Source organism: Leptopilina heterotoma, unplaced genomic scaffold, assembly GCF_015476425.1.
Source record: "Leptopilina heterotoma isolate Lh14 unplaced genomic scaffold, ASM1547642v1 Lhet_26, whole genome shotgun sequence".
NCBI classification, from domain to species: Eukaryota; Metazoa; Arthropoda; class Insecta; order Hymenoptera; family Figitidae; genus Leptopilina; species Leptopilina heterotoma.
In genome coordinates, this window is record NW_025110969.1 from 3,589,362 (window position 1) to 3,606,456 (window position 17,095).

The 17,095-nt window shown below is 24.8% G+C and overlaps 3 protein-coding genes across 7 annotated transcripts in view; 1 reads left to right on the plus strand and 2 right to left on the minus strand.

Annotated features, from left to right (window-relative positions):
* Nucleotides 1-17,095, plus strand: part of LOC122503404 (14 kDa phosphohistidine phosphatase-like) — a 323,366-nt gene that overhangs the window by 222,959 nt on the left and 83,312 nt on the right. The gene's annotated exons all lie outside the window — the stretch shown is intronic.
* LOC122503402 (arrestin, lateral eye-like) overlaps nt 1-17,095 on the minus strand; it is a 253,422-nt gene that overhangs the window by 208,897 nt on the left and 27,430 nt on the right. Inside the window, exon 2 of one of the 4 annotated variants that reach the window (XM_043613922.1) lies at nt 4,114-4,538. In XM_043613922.1, the coding sequence (XP_043469857.1) occupies nt 4,114-4,250 (137 nt within the window). In that variant the 5' untranslated portion in view covers nt 4,251-4,538. Of the gene's footprint in view, nt 1-4,113; nt 4,737-17,095 lie in introns of all 4 variants that reach the window. The other 3 variants (XM_043613925.1, XM_043613924.1, XM_043613923.1) reach the window with 3 other exon arrangements.
* Nucleotides 12,428-14,041, minus strand: LOC122503403. Its single transcript, XM_043613926.1, has 2 exons — nt 13,944-14,041; nt 12,428-13,683 (listed from the first exon to the last, which is right to left on the minus strand). The coding sequence occupies exons 1-2, from the start codon at nt 14,031-14,033 to the stop codon at nt 12,541-12,543; spliced, it is 1,233 nt and encodes a 410-aa protein (XP_043469861.1). The 5' UTR covers nt 14,034-14,041; the 3' UTR covers nt 12,428-12,540.

Genomic DNA, 17,095 nt, shown 5'->3' on the forward strand with positions numbered 1-17,095 from the left:
AATTATTTTTAATAGGTACAATTTTAATCTAATTTCTCGAAAAATGAAATTATTCTTAAAAATGTTATTGAAATTCTTCAAAATAATTTTAATTATCTATTTAAAAATTTGTTGACAAAATTCTTTAAATGAGAGAGTTAAATTTTAAAAAACATTCAATTCTTCAATAAATTATTTTTTTGTATTTAAATAATTGAATTGTCGTAGAATTTTCTAATAATAATTGATTCAAATATGAATTTCAGTTAAAACTTTGGATAATAATTGAGTTTTAAAAAGGTTTCAAATTATAATCTTTGAATGTTTGAATTTTTCATACTTTTATCTTAAAATTGTGTAGATTTAATTTTTTTGTAAAAGTTGAATTGAATTTTTTTGAAGTTATTTGAAGTTTTTATTTTCTAATATTTGATTGAAGAATTTCCGAATAATCGATGAAATTTCGTAAAATTGAATTGGAAACAAAAGGATTTGAAAATGTTCAAAGAAATGTTTCAAAAATTATTAATAATAATTAATTTAAAGAGGAATTTTAGTTAAAAATATTTTGGAAAACAATAATTGAATTGAAGTGATGAAAGTAATTTTATAATTATTATAAATCATAAAGAAATCGATTGCTCCGAGTCAAAGACTCGGAGTGATCGATTTCTTTATGTTTTATAACAATTTTTTATAAGTTGTTTAATTTCAAAAAGGTTTGAATTAAAAATTTTGTAAAATATAAATAATGTAGTTTTAAAAACCTGGAAAAATACCGTTTTTTTAACCTGGAAACCCTGAAAAAGTCAGGGAATTTGAAATGAGCAAAAGCGTGGTAGCCCTGGATCCTTTATTTTTAATTTTGTGAAATAACAAAAAATTTTTGAAACTTTTCATTCAATTTAGTTCTCTGTATTTCAATCAATTATAAAATGTTTTTGGATCAAATTTGAAATGAAGTAATGGGTGGCCCACTTGAGAAACAGTGCCTCTCATATATTTTATGTTTACAATAATTTATATATACAAATATATTTATAAATGCAACTATTTTTTAATATTTACTTAAAACTGTTTTTATAATTTTGAAATAAAAAAAGAAAAATTAATAAGTATTGGTTTATTGAAGAAATTGAGATAGGGGAGTAGAGAGTCACATAGAATCGTCAGAACAGAAATGAAGAGCGTGTTTTTTACTGCGTTTTCCCCTAAATCAGTAATAATGAAATTATCAAAGATAAAAGATGGATTGGATTATGGCTTGTAGATTATCTAATTAATAGCTTTTGTAATTAGCTACTGTAAACTAATTTCTATTAAAAGTATGTATCTTTAATTTACCTAATTATTGGAGTATATTGCAGTTGAAATATATAATTATGGTAATAATAAATGTATTTGAAGAAAGAAATATTTTATTTGCAAATATAATTTTAATTAAAATATACTTTTATTTGTGATATTTCATGAAATTATATTTATCGCTGACAAAGTTTTTAACTCGCCGTGATTTTAATTAAAATGTTCTTTTTTTTACCTTTGTTAATTAGAATTCTACTGTTGATTAAAATAATTTCAAAATAAAATGTTATTTAAAGGACGGCGTTTTTAATTGAGAGAAAATATATATTATTGAAATATTTTTTAGTAAAATATTTTTTTCATTAAAAAAAATGTGTGTGTTAAATATTATTAATTTCGAGCATTTATTGTTTAGGAAAAAAAATTGGTTTTTAATTAAAAAAAATATAAGTATGGATATTATTAAATCGTTTTGAAAATGAATAAGGGATAAAATGATGAAATGATAAGGGATTAAGGAATAGTTTGATAAATTGAAAAGCAAGGGTTTTAAATGAGAGAGAGAGAAAGAGAGAGAGAGAGGTAGACGGTTAAGGTGATGAGAAATAATACGAGGAAATTTAAATATCATCATTATTTTGTTCCGCTTCCTTTTAATCCCTCTTTTATATACATTTTACTCTTTTTTTTCTTTTCTCCAAAACTTTCATTATCCATTTTTTCAATTTTTTTTCCAAAACCCTTTTTTCCTACCCCTCCATTTTTATATTCTGTGTTTTTTTCGAATTATTCTGATTCACATATTATTTTCCCATTGATTTCAAGTTTTTGCCCACAGCTTAGCCCACAGTTAAAAAACAAGAATATTTTTTTTATAAAAGCGAAAAATTTTAAAAATGAGGAGAATTTTTCTTTTTCCATTGTTTTCAAGCTTTTGCCCATAGTTAAAAAAAGGAAATTTTTTTTTAATTCGAAGGAATTCATTAAGGGGTAGAATTGTCCTTTTTTCTATTGTTTTTAAGTATTTGCCCACAGTTCAGTTAAATATTCTTATTTTCATGATTCAGTGTTGGATTCGCTCATTATACGGGCCGTCCATAAACTACGTTAACAATTTTTCAAACTTGTTAGACCCCCTCCACCCTCGTTACCATTGCTTTATCAGGAAGACAAGTTTTTTTTTTAAATTTGAATTCCCGGCTTCTCCCGGTCAATTTTATAAAATTTCACAGTCAAATTTTTATCAACAATTAAACACTATTATTGTATAATTTTTTAAATGATCAAGAATGAGATCGAAAAAGCATGAAGATAAACAAAGACATTTAAATTAAATTCTTTTCAATTCTATTATTTTTTATAGACTGCTGACCACCTATAGATTGTTGTTGGAATGTTGCTGAATAAAAATTCTAAAGAATAGAAAATTTTATTTTAACTTTTAAGCGCTTTTAAGTAGTAGCAGCCACAGCCGAACGTTATTAGAAGATCATAATTGACATAAAAAGACGTTTAAATTAAATTCTTTTCAATTTTATTATTTTTTATGGACTGTTAACAACCTAGGTTGTTGCTGGAATGTTGCTGAATAAAAATTCTAAAGAATAGAAAATTTTATTGTAACTTTTAAGTGCTTTTAAGTAGTAGCAGCCACAGCCGAACACTAGTATAGATCATAATTGTCATAAAAATACGTTTAAATTAAATTCTTTTTAATTCTATTATTTTTTTTATAGATTTTTAACCACCTACGTGGGTGGAGAGTTTTCTTTTTAAAATTGAAATCCCGGTAAAATTTTTATCAACAATTAAACACTATTACTGTATAATTTTTTAAATGATCAAGAATGAGAACGAAAAGGCATGAAGACAAACAAAGGAATTCTTTAAACTTCTATAACAGCGGTTTAGTACTTTAAATTCTGTTTCGGTTTTTTGTGAAATTAAAAAAAATTTATCATTTTTGGGTATTTAACAAATTTTAAGAACAAATAGTAGAAAGAACACAAGAAATTCCCGGTTCAAAAAAAAAATTCCCCGGTCATTTCCCAGTCAATTTTTAAAATTTCTTATGCAGTTAAAAATTTAGAATTCAGTTAACTAAGAAAGGTAGTAAAATTACAAAAACAACTACAACTACAACTACAACTACAACTACAACTACAACTACAACTACAACTACAACTACAACTACAACTACAACTACAACTACAACTACAACTACAACTACAACTACAACTACAACAACTACATCAGCGGATTCGGAGTAATTAATTATTTTTTTATGGATTCGTCATCAGTGATCCCGAAAACCCCTGATTAACAAGTTTCAAGTGAATACGGTAATTTTTTATTTCTTCGTCCGGTATTTTGAATTTTTAAAAACTAAAAACTGATTCGTTATCAACAATTCCGCAAAAGCCCGAGTTGTAGCTTTCAAGCTTTTTCTAATAGAATAATTTAAAGATTTTATAGTACATTGACATGTTAAAGAAATTATGATTTCGTTGAAAGTAATCCGAATCTTTTTTGTCCTCTATCTGCGTCAGGATGCTGAGCGTTCTATCATTAAAGTGAATAGTTGAAGAGAAGGGGTTAAACGTGAGCAAAAAGAATAGAGAGGGAGGAAAAATAAAATTTCCAACAAAGAGAAGGGATTAAATTAAATAGTTAAAGGGTTCAAGTGGAGAGAAGGTAGAATCCTGAAAAAGTATAGCGGTATGGTAAAATTTTTTGTACAATACAGAGAGAGAATTTTTGTTATACTGAAAAATATCAGCAATAAAATTAGCGAAAGAAAATGAAAATTTTTGTAAAAAAAATTCTTACCTTTCTTTTGATGATGGTTGTTTCTCTTGATTTTTAGCCGTTAGTTGAGTTTGATTATCAATTATGTTGCTTCTTTCTATAACAGTTTGAACTGATAGACTTGTTGATGTTGCCGAGAAATTGTCGTTCTCGGCCATATCGATTTTGATTATTTCAGCCTGGCCACAAAGGCCCAGGAAGCAATAGACAATCACACACACAATTTGATTATCGTTAACACACCACAAATTGTAACAAACATATATAAACACTTAAACTAACACCAACAATTCACTATTTCTAAAAATCATTCCTATTCTCTTAGGTACTAGAACATTTTCTTTTCCCATCCGGCAATCAGTTGTTGCTTTTTATTTGGAAAACTGTTTATGCAGCATGATTCTGTTCCCCTCTTTGATTTAACATTTACTTTTTTTCGCTCGAAGCTAAAGAGATTTTTTGATTAGATCTTTAAGAGTTATAGGCTACATTGATGATGATGATGATAATAATAATTCCCTGAATTGTGAGGGTGATTTTTTTTCTTTTATCAAAAGAAGGTATGGAATTTTGTTTTCTTCAGTTACTTGTGATTTTTTTTTATATAACTAAATCCAAAAATAAATGGTTTCGTATTTTCAACTCTGATAAATTCACAAATGATTTACATCGGCGAGAAAGTTTTGCTTAGTTAAAAAGCTTTTTTTCAGTGCTTACATTTCAACACGAGGGTTTTAAATATTTCAAACTTTTATATTTATTTTGAGATTTTCTAAGTATTCCATTTGTGAATTATTTTATTTTTAAAATTAAAATTTAGTTTATAAATCTCTATGTACTTATAAAATTTTTCAGTTATATTATATAAAAGGAGAAAATTGATTTAAAATTTTTAAGTATAGATAGAGAATATAGTATAAATAATACCCGCGGTTAAAATCAATATGGTATAAATATAATCCAATTTTTTAAAAATCGATAATAATTGAATTTCTAGGAACTATATTTTCTTGTTGAAATTATTTTCTTCTAGTGTATTCATGCGATGAAAAGTGTATTGTTATATTCATGTATTTCCCTTGAAAGGATATTATCGAAGGTTTCGGTCTATACACAGAGCCTAGAAAAGTGAAACGATCAGCTTTCAGTGACCTGCAGAAAAGAAGACGTCAAGAATTCTTGTTAAAAAAGTAGTGTCGAGATGGAAAATAGAGTACTGTGGGTGTAGGGTGGAAAGAGAGAGAGGGTGGTGGCAAATAATACTTCTCGACGCTTGGCGTGAAAATGTAGTGGAACATCGATATTAAAATCACAACCCTTGAAAATAACTGAGCCATTTTACCAATACGAGTCACTTAAAATCTTATTGTTTTTATACATCTATATAGAGACATACATATGGGGCATTCCACGTCAAATCGGAAATTATTTTGCTTTTGCATCTCAAATTTTTTTTAAACATTTTTTTTCTTTTAGTACTCTTTGAAATGAGCTACCTTGATTTTTTTCAAATTTTTTCATAACGCGGTTCAGGAGATACAGATTTTTGAAAAATGACATTTTTTACGTAAATTTTTTTTTAAATGCTTATAACTCGGTCAAAAATTGATCAAATTGGACGTTTTTATAATGAAAAGTTTTGTTTTCATGCGTAGTTTTTAATAAAAATATTTTTAAAAAATTTTTAAATAATTTGCGATAAGATTTTAAAATTTTTAAAATAAAATTTCATTTTTAACAATGTACAGTACCGTCCGAAATTGTCAGTCCACCCATTTTTAAAAGAATGAAAAAAATTTTTTAACATAAAATTCATGAAAACTAAAATTTTTTTTGGTTTATATTTTGAAAGAAGATAAAATTCTGGAAAGAATAAGACCTTACAGAAGTCATTTGGCCAAAATTTGTAAAAGATATTCTTAAAAATCGTAATTTTCAATGTTTTACAAAAATTTCAATAACTTCTAAAATAATGAACGCTTTTTAATAATCTTAGGCTTATTTTAAAGGTCATGTTCTACGAAATAAGAATTACTTATAGGCATTAACCTGTAATTTTTTATTTGGAATAAGCATGACGTCAAAGTTGAACAAAAAAATTGGAAAAATTTGAAATAAATTTTTTGTACTAAAAACTATTCTAGAACATATATAAAACATGATATGGTGTAGATTTTTCAAGAAAATTTAATAAAAAAATATGTTTGGATTTCAAAAATTATTTTTATTTTAATAATATTATTTCAAATTTTTTGAATTTTTTTGTCCAACTTTGACGTCATGCTTATTCCAAGTTAAAAATGACAGGTTAATGCCTATAAGTAATTCTTATTCTGTGGAAAATGGTCTTTAAAATAAGCCTAAGATTATTAAAAAGCGTTCATTATTTTAGAAGTTATTGAAATTTTTGTAAAACATTGAAAATGACGATTTTTAAGAATATCTTCTACAAATTTTGTCCAAAAGACTTCTGTGAGGTCTTATTCTTTTCAAAATTTTATCGTCTTTCAAAATATAACCCAAAAAAAATTTGAGTTTTCATAAATTTTATGTTAAAAAATTGTATTCATTCTTTTAAAAATGGGTGGACTGACAATTTCGGACGGTACTGTATGTATCGATCAGTTTTTTCAAAATCTTTTGTAAGAAACTAGCACTAAATTAACAATTTTTAAGCCTTGTCTGATCGTGGGCAAACGAGGGGATCTATTAATTTTGAAATTTTTAATTTTTATATACGCAGTGGTGACTAAATGACTAACTTGCCATTTGACAAAATCACACAAATTTTTCACAGCAAATGTGTTTTCAGACTGAGTCTCTGCAAACTTAACTTTCTTTCTGTGTAAAATTGTAATTTGGTCAAATGACAAGTTAGGCCTACCGCGTTTTCACTATGTGTATATAAAAATTAAAAATTTCAAAATAAATAGATCCCATCGTTTGCCCACGATCGGACAAGGCTGAAAAATTGTTAATTTAGTGCTAGTTTCTTACAAAAAATTTTTTAAAAAAATTGATCGATACATACCTTATTAAAAATGAAATTTTATTTTAAAAATTTTAAAATCTTATCGTAAATTATTATAAAATTTTTTAAAAATATTTTTATTAAAAACTACGCGTGAAAACAAAACTTTTCATTAAAAAAGCGTCCAATTTCATCAATTTTTGACCGAGTTATAAGCATTTTAAAAAAAATTTACGTAAAAAATGTAATTTTTCAAAAATCTGTATCTCCTGAACCGCTTTATAAAAAAATTTGAAAAAAATCAAAGTAGCTCATTTTAAAGAGTAGTAAAAGAAAAAAATGTTTAAAAAAAATTTGAGATGCAAAAGCAAAATAATTTCCGATTTGGCGTGGAATGCCCCATATATATACTATGATTATATATATTTTTTTCTGTGGTCTATTCATGAATTAATAGTATTTGGATATTGAAAAATTTTAAGTTTAATCTCAACCGTAAGTATCAATAATAATAATTATTATTAATTATCAACTATATTAATCTCCGTATTCTTTCATTCATTATCTGTCCGCAGTTTGAAAATACAGCTTTTGTTTTTTTTTTCTTTAAAAAATATTGTTTGACAAATCGAAAATATGCTTTTTTCTATAACAAATTTCGTTTGACTGATCTAAATTATTATGCAAATTATTCTCCTTTTTATTTGTAAAAAATACTACAAAATTGTTAATTGTTACAAAATTTTGATTAACAAGTAGGAAATATACCCATTTTGGACATAATTTTTATTTTTCAATAACAATATTGTTTACACTCATTCTTTTTGAAATTGTTTTAAAAGTATAATAATATTTAAATATAAAAAATGATTAATTTGTAAGCTTTCTTAAAAATTAAAAGTTTTGAATAATATCATTCAAAAATTCCAAAAAATAATTGAATTTTGGAAGACTTGCAGTTCAAATTTTCATAAATAATTTTTCAAATGGTTTTACCTTGAAAGTATTTCGAAATTTTAAACAAATAAAAAACAATAAGTATTACATTTAAATATTTATTTTACAAAAATGATTGAAATTTAAAAAATTTGTTTAGAAATTTCTAAAGAAAATTAGATTTTTGAAAAATAGTAATTAAAATTTTTTTGAAAATATACTTGAATTCACGAAAATAATTTAAAAAAAAAAATGAAACAATTGGAAATTTTTTTTTGTAAAATTTTGTTAAACTAATTATTTTGTCATCTTTAAAAATGATTTATAAATATAATTTTTCTTTAAAAATACATTATATTATGAATTTTCAAAAATTATTCTATTTAAATAATTCAATTTTCCTAGTTGAATTCTGATAGAAATTAATTTGAAAAAATTTTCAATTTAAATTTAGGAAAACAATTGAATATTTAAAGCGTTATAACAGGAATTTTAGGAATTAATTATTTTTCTTTAAAAATTTTTTAAGTTTTCAATATTTTTATTCAAAAATTCTAAAGAAATAATTTTGTATTTTGGAAGAGTTACAGTTGCAGTTTTTAGAAATATTAATTATTAAATTTCAAAAGGTTTTTTATTGAAATTTAAATGTCTATGGAAAAATAAATAAGAATAAGTTTTTTTTTTGTTTAACAAAAAGTATTGAAATTTTGAATAATTTAGAAATTCTGAAAAAATTTGTTTCTTGAAAAAATGTAAGAAAAATTTGTTTTTTAAAATAATTGTATGTCCGAAAATAATTTTAAAAAATTGAAAATTTTGTCAAATTTTATTGAAATAAGTTTTATACCTATTTTAATGAATTTTATTTGTTTATTTTTAAAAATATTTTTGAAATGTAATCTTATTTCTGAAGAATTCTAATTGAATATTGAAAATTTGGAAACAAATTGAATTTTAAAAAAATGTAGAATTATAAAATAGTTACCAAGATTGTTCCAGTGGTACTCGAAAGTTCAATTATTTAATAAAAAATATTTTATACATCTAAGTTGTTAGAAATATCTTGGCGATTTCTATACGAGTTGTTCAAATAATTCTTAATTTTTTTAAAATTTAAAAAAAACTGTTAGAAAAATTATATTTTTAAAAAAATAAAGAATTTTTATTAGATTTCAAAAAGAAAATCTTTTAAAGTAACAACGTATTAGTTATAATTAATACTGTCATTCAAATTTAATCCACCATTTAAATTTTTTTAAATTAGATAAAAAAGTTGGTTCTTATGGCGAATGTAATTTATAAATTTAGGTCAAATTCAGCAGGTCTAAATTCTCACATTTTTTTCAATTTACGTAAAAATGATAATCTAGAGGTGAACATATTTAAAAAATTTTTTTATCCACAATTAATAAATGTTTTTTGGCTTCGGACCAAAGTTTGAAATTTAAAAAAAATGACTTGATATATAAGATAGATAAATATTTCGAATGTCGATTCTCTAAAAAAAGAGAAACAAAAAAAGGTGCTATGGGATTAAACTGTAAAATATTGAAAGCATTAGTTTTGATACTGTCAACTTTATTTTTCTCGCACAAATTCTGAAAATAATGGATACTATCGAATTTTTTTTTGCAATTTTTTTCATTTCTAAATTCAAAGATTATAATTTTTAAGCATTACTTTAGCACTATAGTATGACGTTTAAAAAAAAGGTAAAAATCCGCTTGTTATGTACGAAAGTGTAGAGAATGGACGCTTTGAGAGCCTCTTTTCCTCGTTTAAAAGTAAAACTGGTGAGAGGCAAAAAGACGCAATGGAAAAGATTCCAAGCCATATATTCTCCGGGGAATGTGAAATCAGAAAGAGAGAGAGAGAAAGAAAGAGAGGGAGGAATTTTTTTTAAAGAAAAAAAAACTGAATGCTGAAATCTAGTGGAAAATATAATTCCATATAAGTTCTTTTCAGAGAAAAAACTTACAAATTGTTTTTTCATGTTGGATTAGTTTTTTTGTAATCTCAATTGGAACGTTGACGTATTTAAACTAAAGTAACACAACGTAGCGTTACAGAGGTCGAGGTAAAACTAGTTTCAAATTCAGGAAGTCAAGTGGTGACCCTCTCAGTTATAATCTCTCTTTATACCTTAATTGCAAGGTTCATATTTTTGTTATTGTTGTTAAATGCGAAATGTAATGGTAACGCATAAGATATCAGTTATGTAACCATAACTACAAAATTTATGCCAAATTTATGCCAAACTATCCATTTTTGATAGTTTTGGATCCATTTTGGCTCTGTCATTTCAAAATTTTAAAAACTGACTTTAAATTCGTTATCAGCGACCGAAAAAATATAAGTATACCAAATTTGAGTTAAAACCGTTTATTTTTTTAATTTGCAAGCCGCCATATTGGATCCGCCATTTTGAATTTTGCAAATCTGATCATAGATTCCTTATCAGCGACACCGAAAACTCGCGAGTAATAATTTAATAATAATAATAATAATTTAAAAATTTGTTTTTTACTATACTTATTATATGCTAAACATTCTGTCTGACTGAATATGTATTTTACTACTGGGGTGCCGTTCACGTAACTTTCACTTTTACTCAAAAAATTTTCACTTTCACGACAAAAATTGTTAACTTTTAATTTCACCCAAAAAAATTGTCACTCGATTTAATCAAAAACGTATTTACTTTCAATTTCACCAAAAAAAAATTTCACTTTAACCCAAAAAAACTTTTACTTTAAATTACACCTAAAATATTTTCATTTTTAACCAAAAGATTTTCAATTTCACCTTAAAAAATATTGACCTCCATTCAAAAAAGTCTCACTTTTAATTTCTTCAAAAAACATTTCACTTTCAATACCAAAACAAATTTTGTGTGAAATTTTTTTATAGAAAGTGAAAGTTAAAATATTTTAAAATTAAAAAAAAAAAAAAAAAAATTAAAATTAAATAATAATAATAATAATAATAATTATTATTATTATTATTATTATTATTATTATTATTATTATTATTATTTATTAATTAATTAATTAATTAAAATTAAAATTTTAAAATTAAATTAAAAATTTATTGAGTGAAAGTGAAAATATTTTGGGTGAAATTAAAAATGTTTTGATTGAAAGTGAAAATATTTTTTGTGAAATTGAAAATGAAAATATTTTGGGTGAAATTGAGCTGCCGGATCAAAGAAGGGCACATAAACTCGCCGCGCTGAAAAACGTTGGCCCCTGGCCACTTGAAATTCAACTTTTGATTTAAAATGTTTATTATACATATCCTTATAGAAAATTTGATTGCGCATCTTTTTTTCTTATAAAATTTTTTTCTATTTATTACCGTTTTCGAAATAATGAAGAAAAACCATTTTTTTGAAAACATAAAATTTAATTAAATTTTTCACTTCAACTCGCGATATTTTAGTCAATTTTGGATATTTTTTAATGAAAAAATAACTAAATTACTCGGTGAAATATCCTGCGAATGATGAAAAAAGAAGAAAACTGTTTTCATTAAAAATAAAATTGTTATTAATTTTTTTCTAAACAATTGCAAAAACCGTGAAGTGCAATTTTCACGAGCTTCGTTTAACGGGCGAATTTTAAGCAATAACAAACTTCCAGTGAGAAAGTTGTTTATTATAGTCCAAAGAAGTTTTCTGGAAAGTTATATTATAATTGAACAATTAGCAACAAATTGGTGAATGTTTAAAGTTGCGCGCGCGGCTGAACGTTTGACGCGCGTTTGCTGTTATAAGCTCGACTCAATATGTCACGGTGTTTCAAAACGAAAAAAAACCAAATTTAGTTTGCTGTTAAATTATATTTATTAATAATAAAACAATAATCAAATATAGTTTTTTTATATTATATAAATTATAATTTATTGTAGTAAAATTATTCTTGTAAAAATTAGTTAACAATGTAGAACACTTATATTATAATAATTCATGATAACAGTTAAAACTTTTTAAATTACAACTTTCATAAATTATTCTTTTAATTGAAATCACTGTTATCGCTATAAGATTCATCATTTTGACTGACACCTTTGCTTGTACTTTTTGTTCCCACTGTTAATAAATAATCGTTGATACATAAACGTCCTTTTTCGGTGACATAGGTCAATAAACTTTTTACATCATTTTTTTTAGACTGAGTGATTCCTATCGTAGGCGGTTTGCATTTGGGAAGATCTTGGATCTTTTGAAGATTCGTTTTTATTTCGAATTTTTTGGGATTTTTTAAATCGTAGTTTTTAAAAACTTCAATATTTCCATTTGAAGTGTATCTGATCACTGAAGCTTCGCTAATTTTTAATCCTTTCGGCTTTATTAATTTGTTTTTAAATAATTTTTTAAAATCTTGAAGCTTGTCAGTCGCTGATTTATCTACTGTGAAAGGTGGATTTCTTGCGTTTTTAATTAAAGCGCAATAATCATCAAAGGTTTCAATGCGCTCGAGTTTTTTCTTTTTCTTAGCATACATGCCGAAATTACGGTCACATTGGCAGTAGGAGTGTCAGCGAACAGGAAATATATGTAAAATCTCGACATTTAATTCCATTGACAAAAGAAAGCAGAAAGTAAGCACTGTATAATTACGATTTTGCCCAGGAGCCGCATCAGAAAAAAAATATATTTTTTTATGATTTTCTGCATCAAATTCTTTCTTCACGCTATCATAAAGGAAGCTGCAAACCGTATTTGCTCCTTTTTTTGTGATTCCTTCAAAAAAGGGATACATATAGCTGCTTTCTGAATTATGTATGTGAACATTAAACAAATAAAGCCAAACTAAACGTTTATAAAATTGATCATTTACGGGAATCTTTGGCAACGGTAAATTTTGCGCGTAATCAAACTCACAACACAAAACGTTTGTTTCTGATAAATACCGATTTTTTAAAGTTAAATAATCGTTGGCTTTTTGTTTATGTTCAACATAATTCTCATTTTCATTAGTATTTGTTTCACTTTTGTAACATAAATTACAAACATCCGTGCGAGGAAGTCTAAAAGAAAATGGCAAATTGTGGTTAAAATATTTCGCGTACGTCGATCTGTTTAGAGGTATTTCATCTTTTTGCGTGACACTTTTATAAAATTCAACGAACAAATCATAGAGTAAATCCAAAGTTAATTCCGAATTTTCAAAATACTTTAAACCAGTGTTTTCTCTTCTGTAGTGAGATGATCTATGAGGTATACTTATGCAATGGATTTCAATCAACTCTTTTAAATCTTCATTTAATTTTACTACATGATTACCATGTTTTCCTCGAAGATCGCACACAGTATCTTTGTTTAAAATTTTATTTTGCACAGTCCGTATTCTTTTTATTCCTATATTGAGTACTTCGCAAAGAAATTTTTGGCAAATTGGAATATTTTTGCTCTCGTGCAATAATTCGAAGTTCCAACGAATTAATCTCGGTTTTGCAGAATTTTTATTTATTAATATGGGATCGCTACACTTCATTACTGTACTCAATAAAACATTTTGTTTGTCATAATTGGCTAGTTCCCAAAAATTTGAGTAAAATTTTTGTTGATCTGAAACGTTAATTTTCTCATAACATTTTAAGCGCTGACAACAGGAATCGACTTTTTTAAACGTTTTTGCATCAACCGCTTTACTTGAAGTAGATATATATTCTTCTCCCTAAAAAGTAATTATTAAAAATAGTTTTTTAAGGATCTAATTTACCAAATAAATAAAGAAAAAATAATTTTTTTTGTAGTTGTTTTGTAGTTATTAAAAATTTGGACGTGGTCGACGATTCCATTTTCTACTCTAACACGAAGTCAAAAACTTTAAAAATAAAAATAATATACATTTACATGTTTATTATTTTTATTTTTTTAACAAAATTCTTATATAATGCAAGTAATAGTTTTTTTTATTATTTTAATCACTTTTACCTTGTTACGCTTTTCTTTCCGAACGTTTTGTTCCCAATTTTCCGCATTTCTACTTCTTTTTCTTCCATGATGATTTGAGTGATCAGACATTTTAAAAATAAATTTTAATATAAAAACAAAAAACACTTTAAACAATAGTCCTTCACATATGACAAAATTTTTTTTCACCTCTCAGGAAAATATGTATCTTTTTTAACGAATAAGATAAAAGAATACGAAAGATCAGCACGTGGAAGGTTTGTTTTGATTTACTTAACCTCTAAGGCAAAATAAACCAATATTAAAATATTTTTCTGTTTTAATTTAACTTATAGTAACAATTTGTATATTTGTAACACTTTATAAATATACATTTACAAAAAATTAATTATTACTATAGAATTAATTTCTAATTTAAAAGAAAAACTTGAAAATTTCAAGTGAGATAAAAGCGAAAAAACTGAAAACACCGTGACATATTGAGTCGAGCTTATAACAGCAAACGCGCGTCAAACGTTCAGCCGCGCGCGCAACTTTAAACATTCACCAATTTGTTGCTAATTGTTCAATTATAATATAACTTTCCAGAAAACTTCTTTGGACTATAATAAACAACTTTCTCACTGGAAGTTTGTTATTGCTTAAAATTCGCCCGTTAAACGAAGCTCGTGAAAATTGCACTTCACGGTTTTTGCAATTGTTTAGAAAAAAATTAATAACAATTTTATTTTTAATGAAAACAGTTTTCTTCTTTTTTCATCATTCGCAGGATATTTCACCGAGTAATTTAGTTATTTTTTCATTAAAAAATATCCAAAATTGACTAAAATATCGCGAGTTGAAGTGAAAAATTTAATTAAATTTTATGTTTTCAAAAAAATGGTTTTTCTTCATTATTTCGAAAACGGTAATAAATAGAAAAAAATTTTATAAGAAAAAAAGATGCGCAATCAAATTTTCTATAAGGATATGTATAATAAACATTTTAAATCAAAAGTTGAATTTCAAGTGGCCAGGGGCCAACGTTTTTCAGCGCGGCGAGTTTATGTGCCCTTCTTTGATCCGGCAGCTCAATTGAAACAGAAAATTTGTTGGCAAAAATGAAATTAACAATCTTGTTGAAGTGAAAATTCTTTGGGTGAAATTCTAAGTGAAAATTTGGTCATGGCAAATGAAAGTATTTTGGGTGAAATTGAAAGTAAAAATTTTTAAGTTAACAGTAAAATTGAAATTTTTTTTTGGTGAAAATGAAAATATTTTGGGTAAAATTGAAAATGAAAATTTGTTGGCAAAAATGAAATTAAGAATCCTTTAGAAGTAAAAATTCCTTGGGTATAATTCTAAGAGAAAATTTTTTCATTGAAAATGAAAGTATTTTGGGTGAAATTGGAAATTTTTTAATTGACAGTAAAAGTGAAAATTTTTTTTGTGAAAGGGAAAATATTTTGGGTGAAATTGAAAAGGTTTTCATTAAAAGTAAGAATTTTTTGAGTGAAGGTGACATTTTTGTGAGTTAACGTAAAAATTTTTTGCGTTAAAGTAAAAATTTCTTTCATGAAATTGAAAGTGAAAATTTTTTTTGTGAAAGTGAAAGTTACGTGAAAATTTATTTTTAAAAAAACTTGTGACTTATTAAATTTGCCTTTCATTATATTATAGTACCTAAATAATATTTGATAAATATTTGCTCTGATTAAATTTGTTTTTCTTTAACTTTTTTAAACTTTAGGGCACAATTGGAAAATAGTTACCTATTATTAAAATATAAAAATATTTTTTATCAACTTTATATGACACTTGAAATATTTGAATAAATTTACTTACTTATTTAGTTATTTTATAATTTATAATTTTATTTTTTTGTTTTTTTATTTTTATAATTTAGGCATTTTTTAACAAATAAAAATTGTATTTTATTAATATTTTACAATTTCGTACTCTGTACCTCTGCTTTATTAAATTCCACTGTAATTAATAAATTCTTGAAATTTTTATAAACTCGAAATTTTCATTCAAATTTACAGAGGGAATTTTAAAAATTATTGTTGCAAAAATTTAGTTAAGTAGGACGAGGCAAAAGCGAAAAAACGTTGATTATTTTCATTGCAAAAATGTATCCAATTAAGAAAACAGCAGAACTTTGTGTACATAATGTGTATATGTATATGGACTATTTCATAAATGTTTTAAGCTCGTTTAACGATTTTTATTTTTATAAAAATTTCTCTGCGGTTGAAACTTTTCGTTTGATCTAAAACATTATTATTTTTTATTTTATATTTAAAGTTAAAATTTTTAAGTTTTTGTATGCTTTTATGTATCAAAAAATTTGTTGAATATAAATTAAAAATTGAAAATTGTGTCTTAAAAAATTCAGGGAAAATTCAAAAAATTTATTATTTTGTTTGTTTTGTTCGTTTTATTATTAATTGTTATTATTATTAGGTACTATTATTACATTTTCACCGTTACTCTATTTTTAATTGAAAAAAATTGAAACAAATACTTAATTTATAAATAAAATATTTATTTACAATTTTAATAATTTAACTGAATATATAATTATATATTTTAAAGAAAAAAAATATTTTTTTATAGAGAAAATAAAAAAGAGATTTTTTTAGAATCTTAAATTTAGTGAATTTCTATCATTTCTTTTTCCTCTTGAAGAGGGAAAAAAAAGTTTTCCCACTTTGTTCTTATTATATTTGCCCTCTTCCCCCTTGGATATATCATAAGATGAAGAAGAAGGGTCCAGATATATGAAAGTATTCTCAGAACGTCAATGGTGTTTGAACATAAAGACGTGATAAAAATGCGATGATAGTAAAAAAATCTATATACATACATATATAATATATTTTCTTTTTGAATTTAAAACAACAGTTTGAAAAATTATTACAAAAAAGTAAAAATATGGGATATATAAAATCTCTGAAAATTGCCATTGTACATAATTAAAATATACCGCGAGACAGATTTTTTTTTGTTAATCAAAAACTTGTTCCCAAGAGAAATATTCGGTTCTGATTGGTCTCTACTAACATAAGATATACAGAAAAAAAGTCCCTTACAATCTGGAGATGGAAAAGTTAAGATTCGAAGTGAATTGGATTTCTTTTTAACTTGAACTAAATGTCATTTCTGACTTTCGTGAACAAAAATTCTCTTTT

Coding starts and splice junctions, on each gene's coding strand:
- LOC122503403 (XM_043613926.1), bottom strand. CDS start 14,033: ATGTCTGATCACTCAAATCATCATGGAAGAAAAAGAAGTAGAAATGCG. Junction 13,684..13,943: donor GGAAAGAAAAGCGTAACAAG/GTAAAAGTGATT, acceptor ATTACTTTTTAG/GGAGAAGAATATATATCTAC.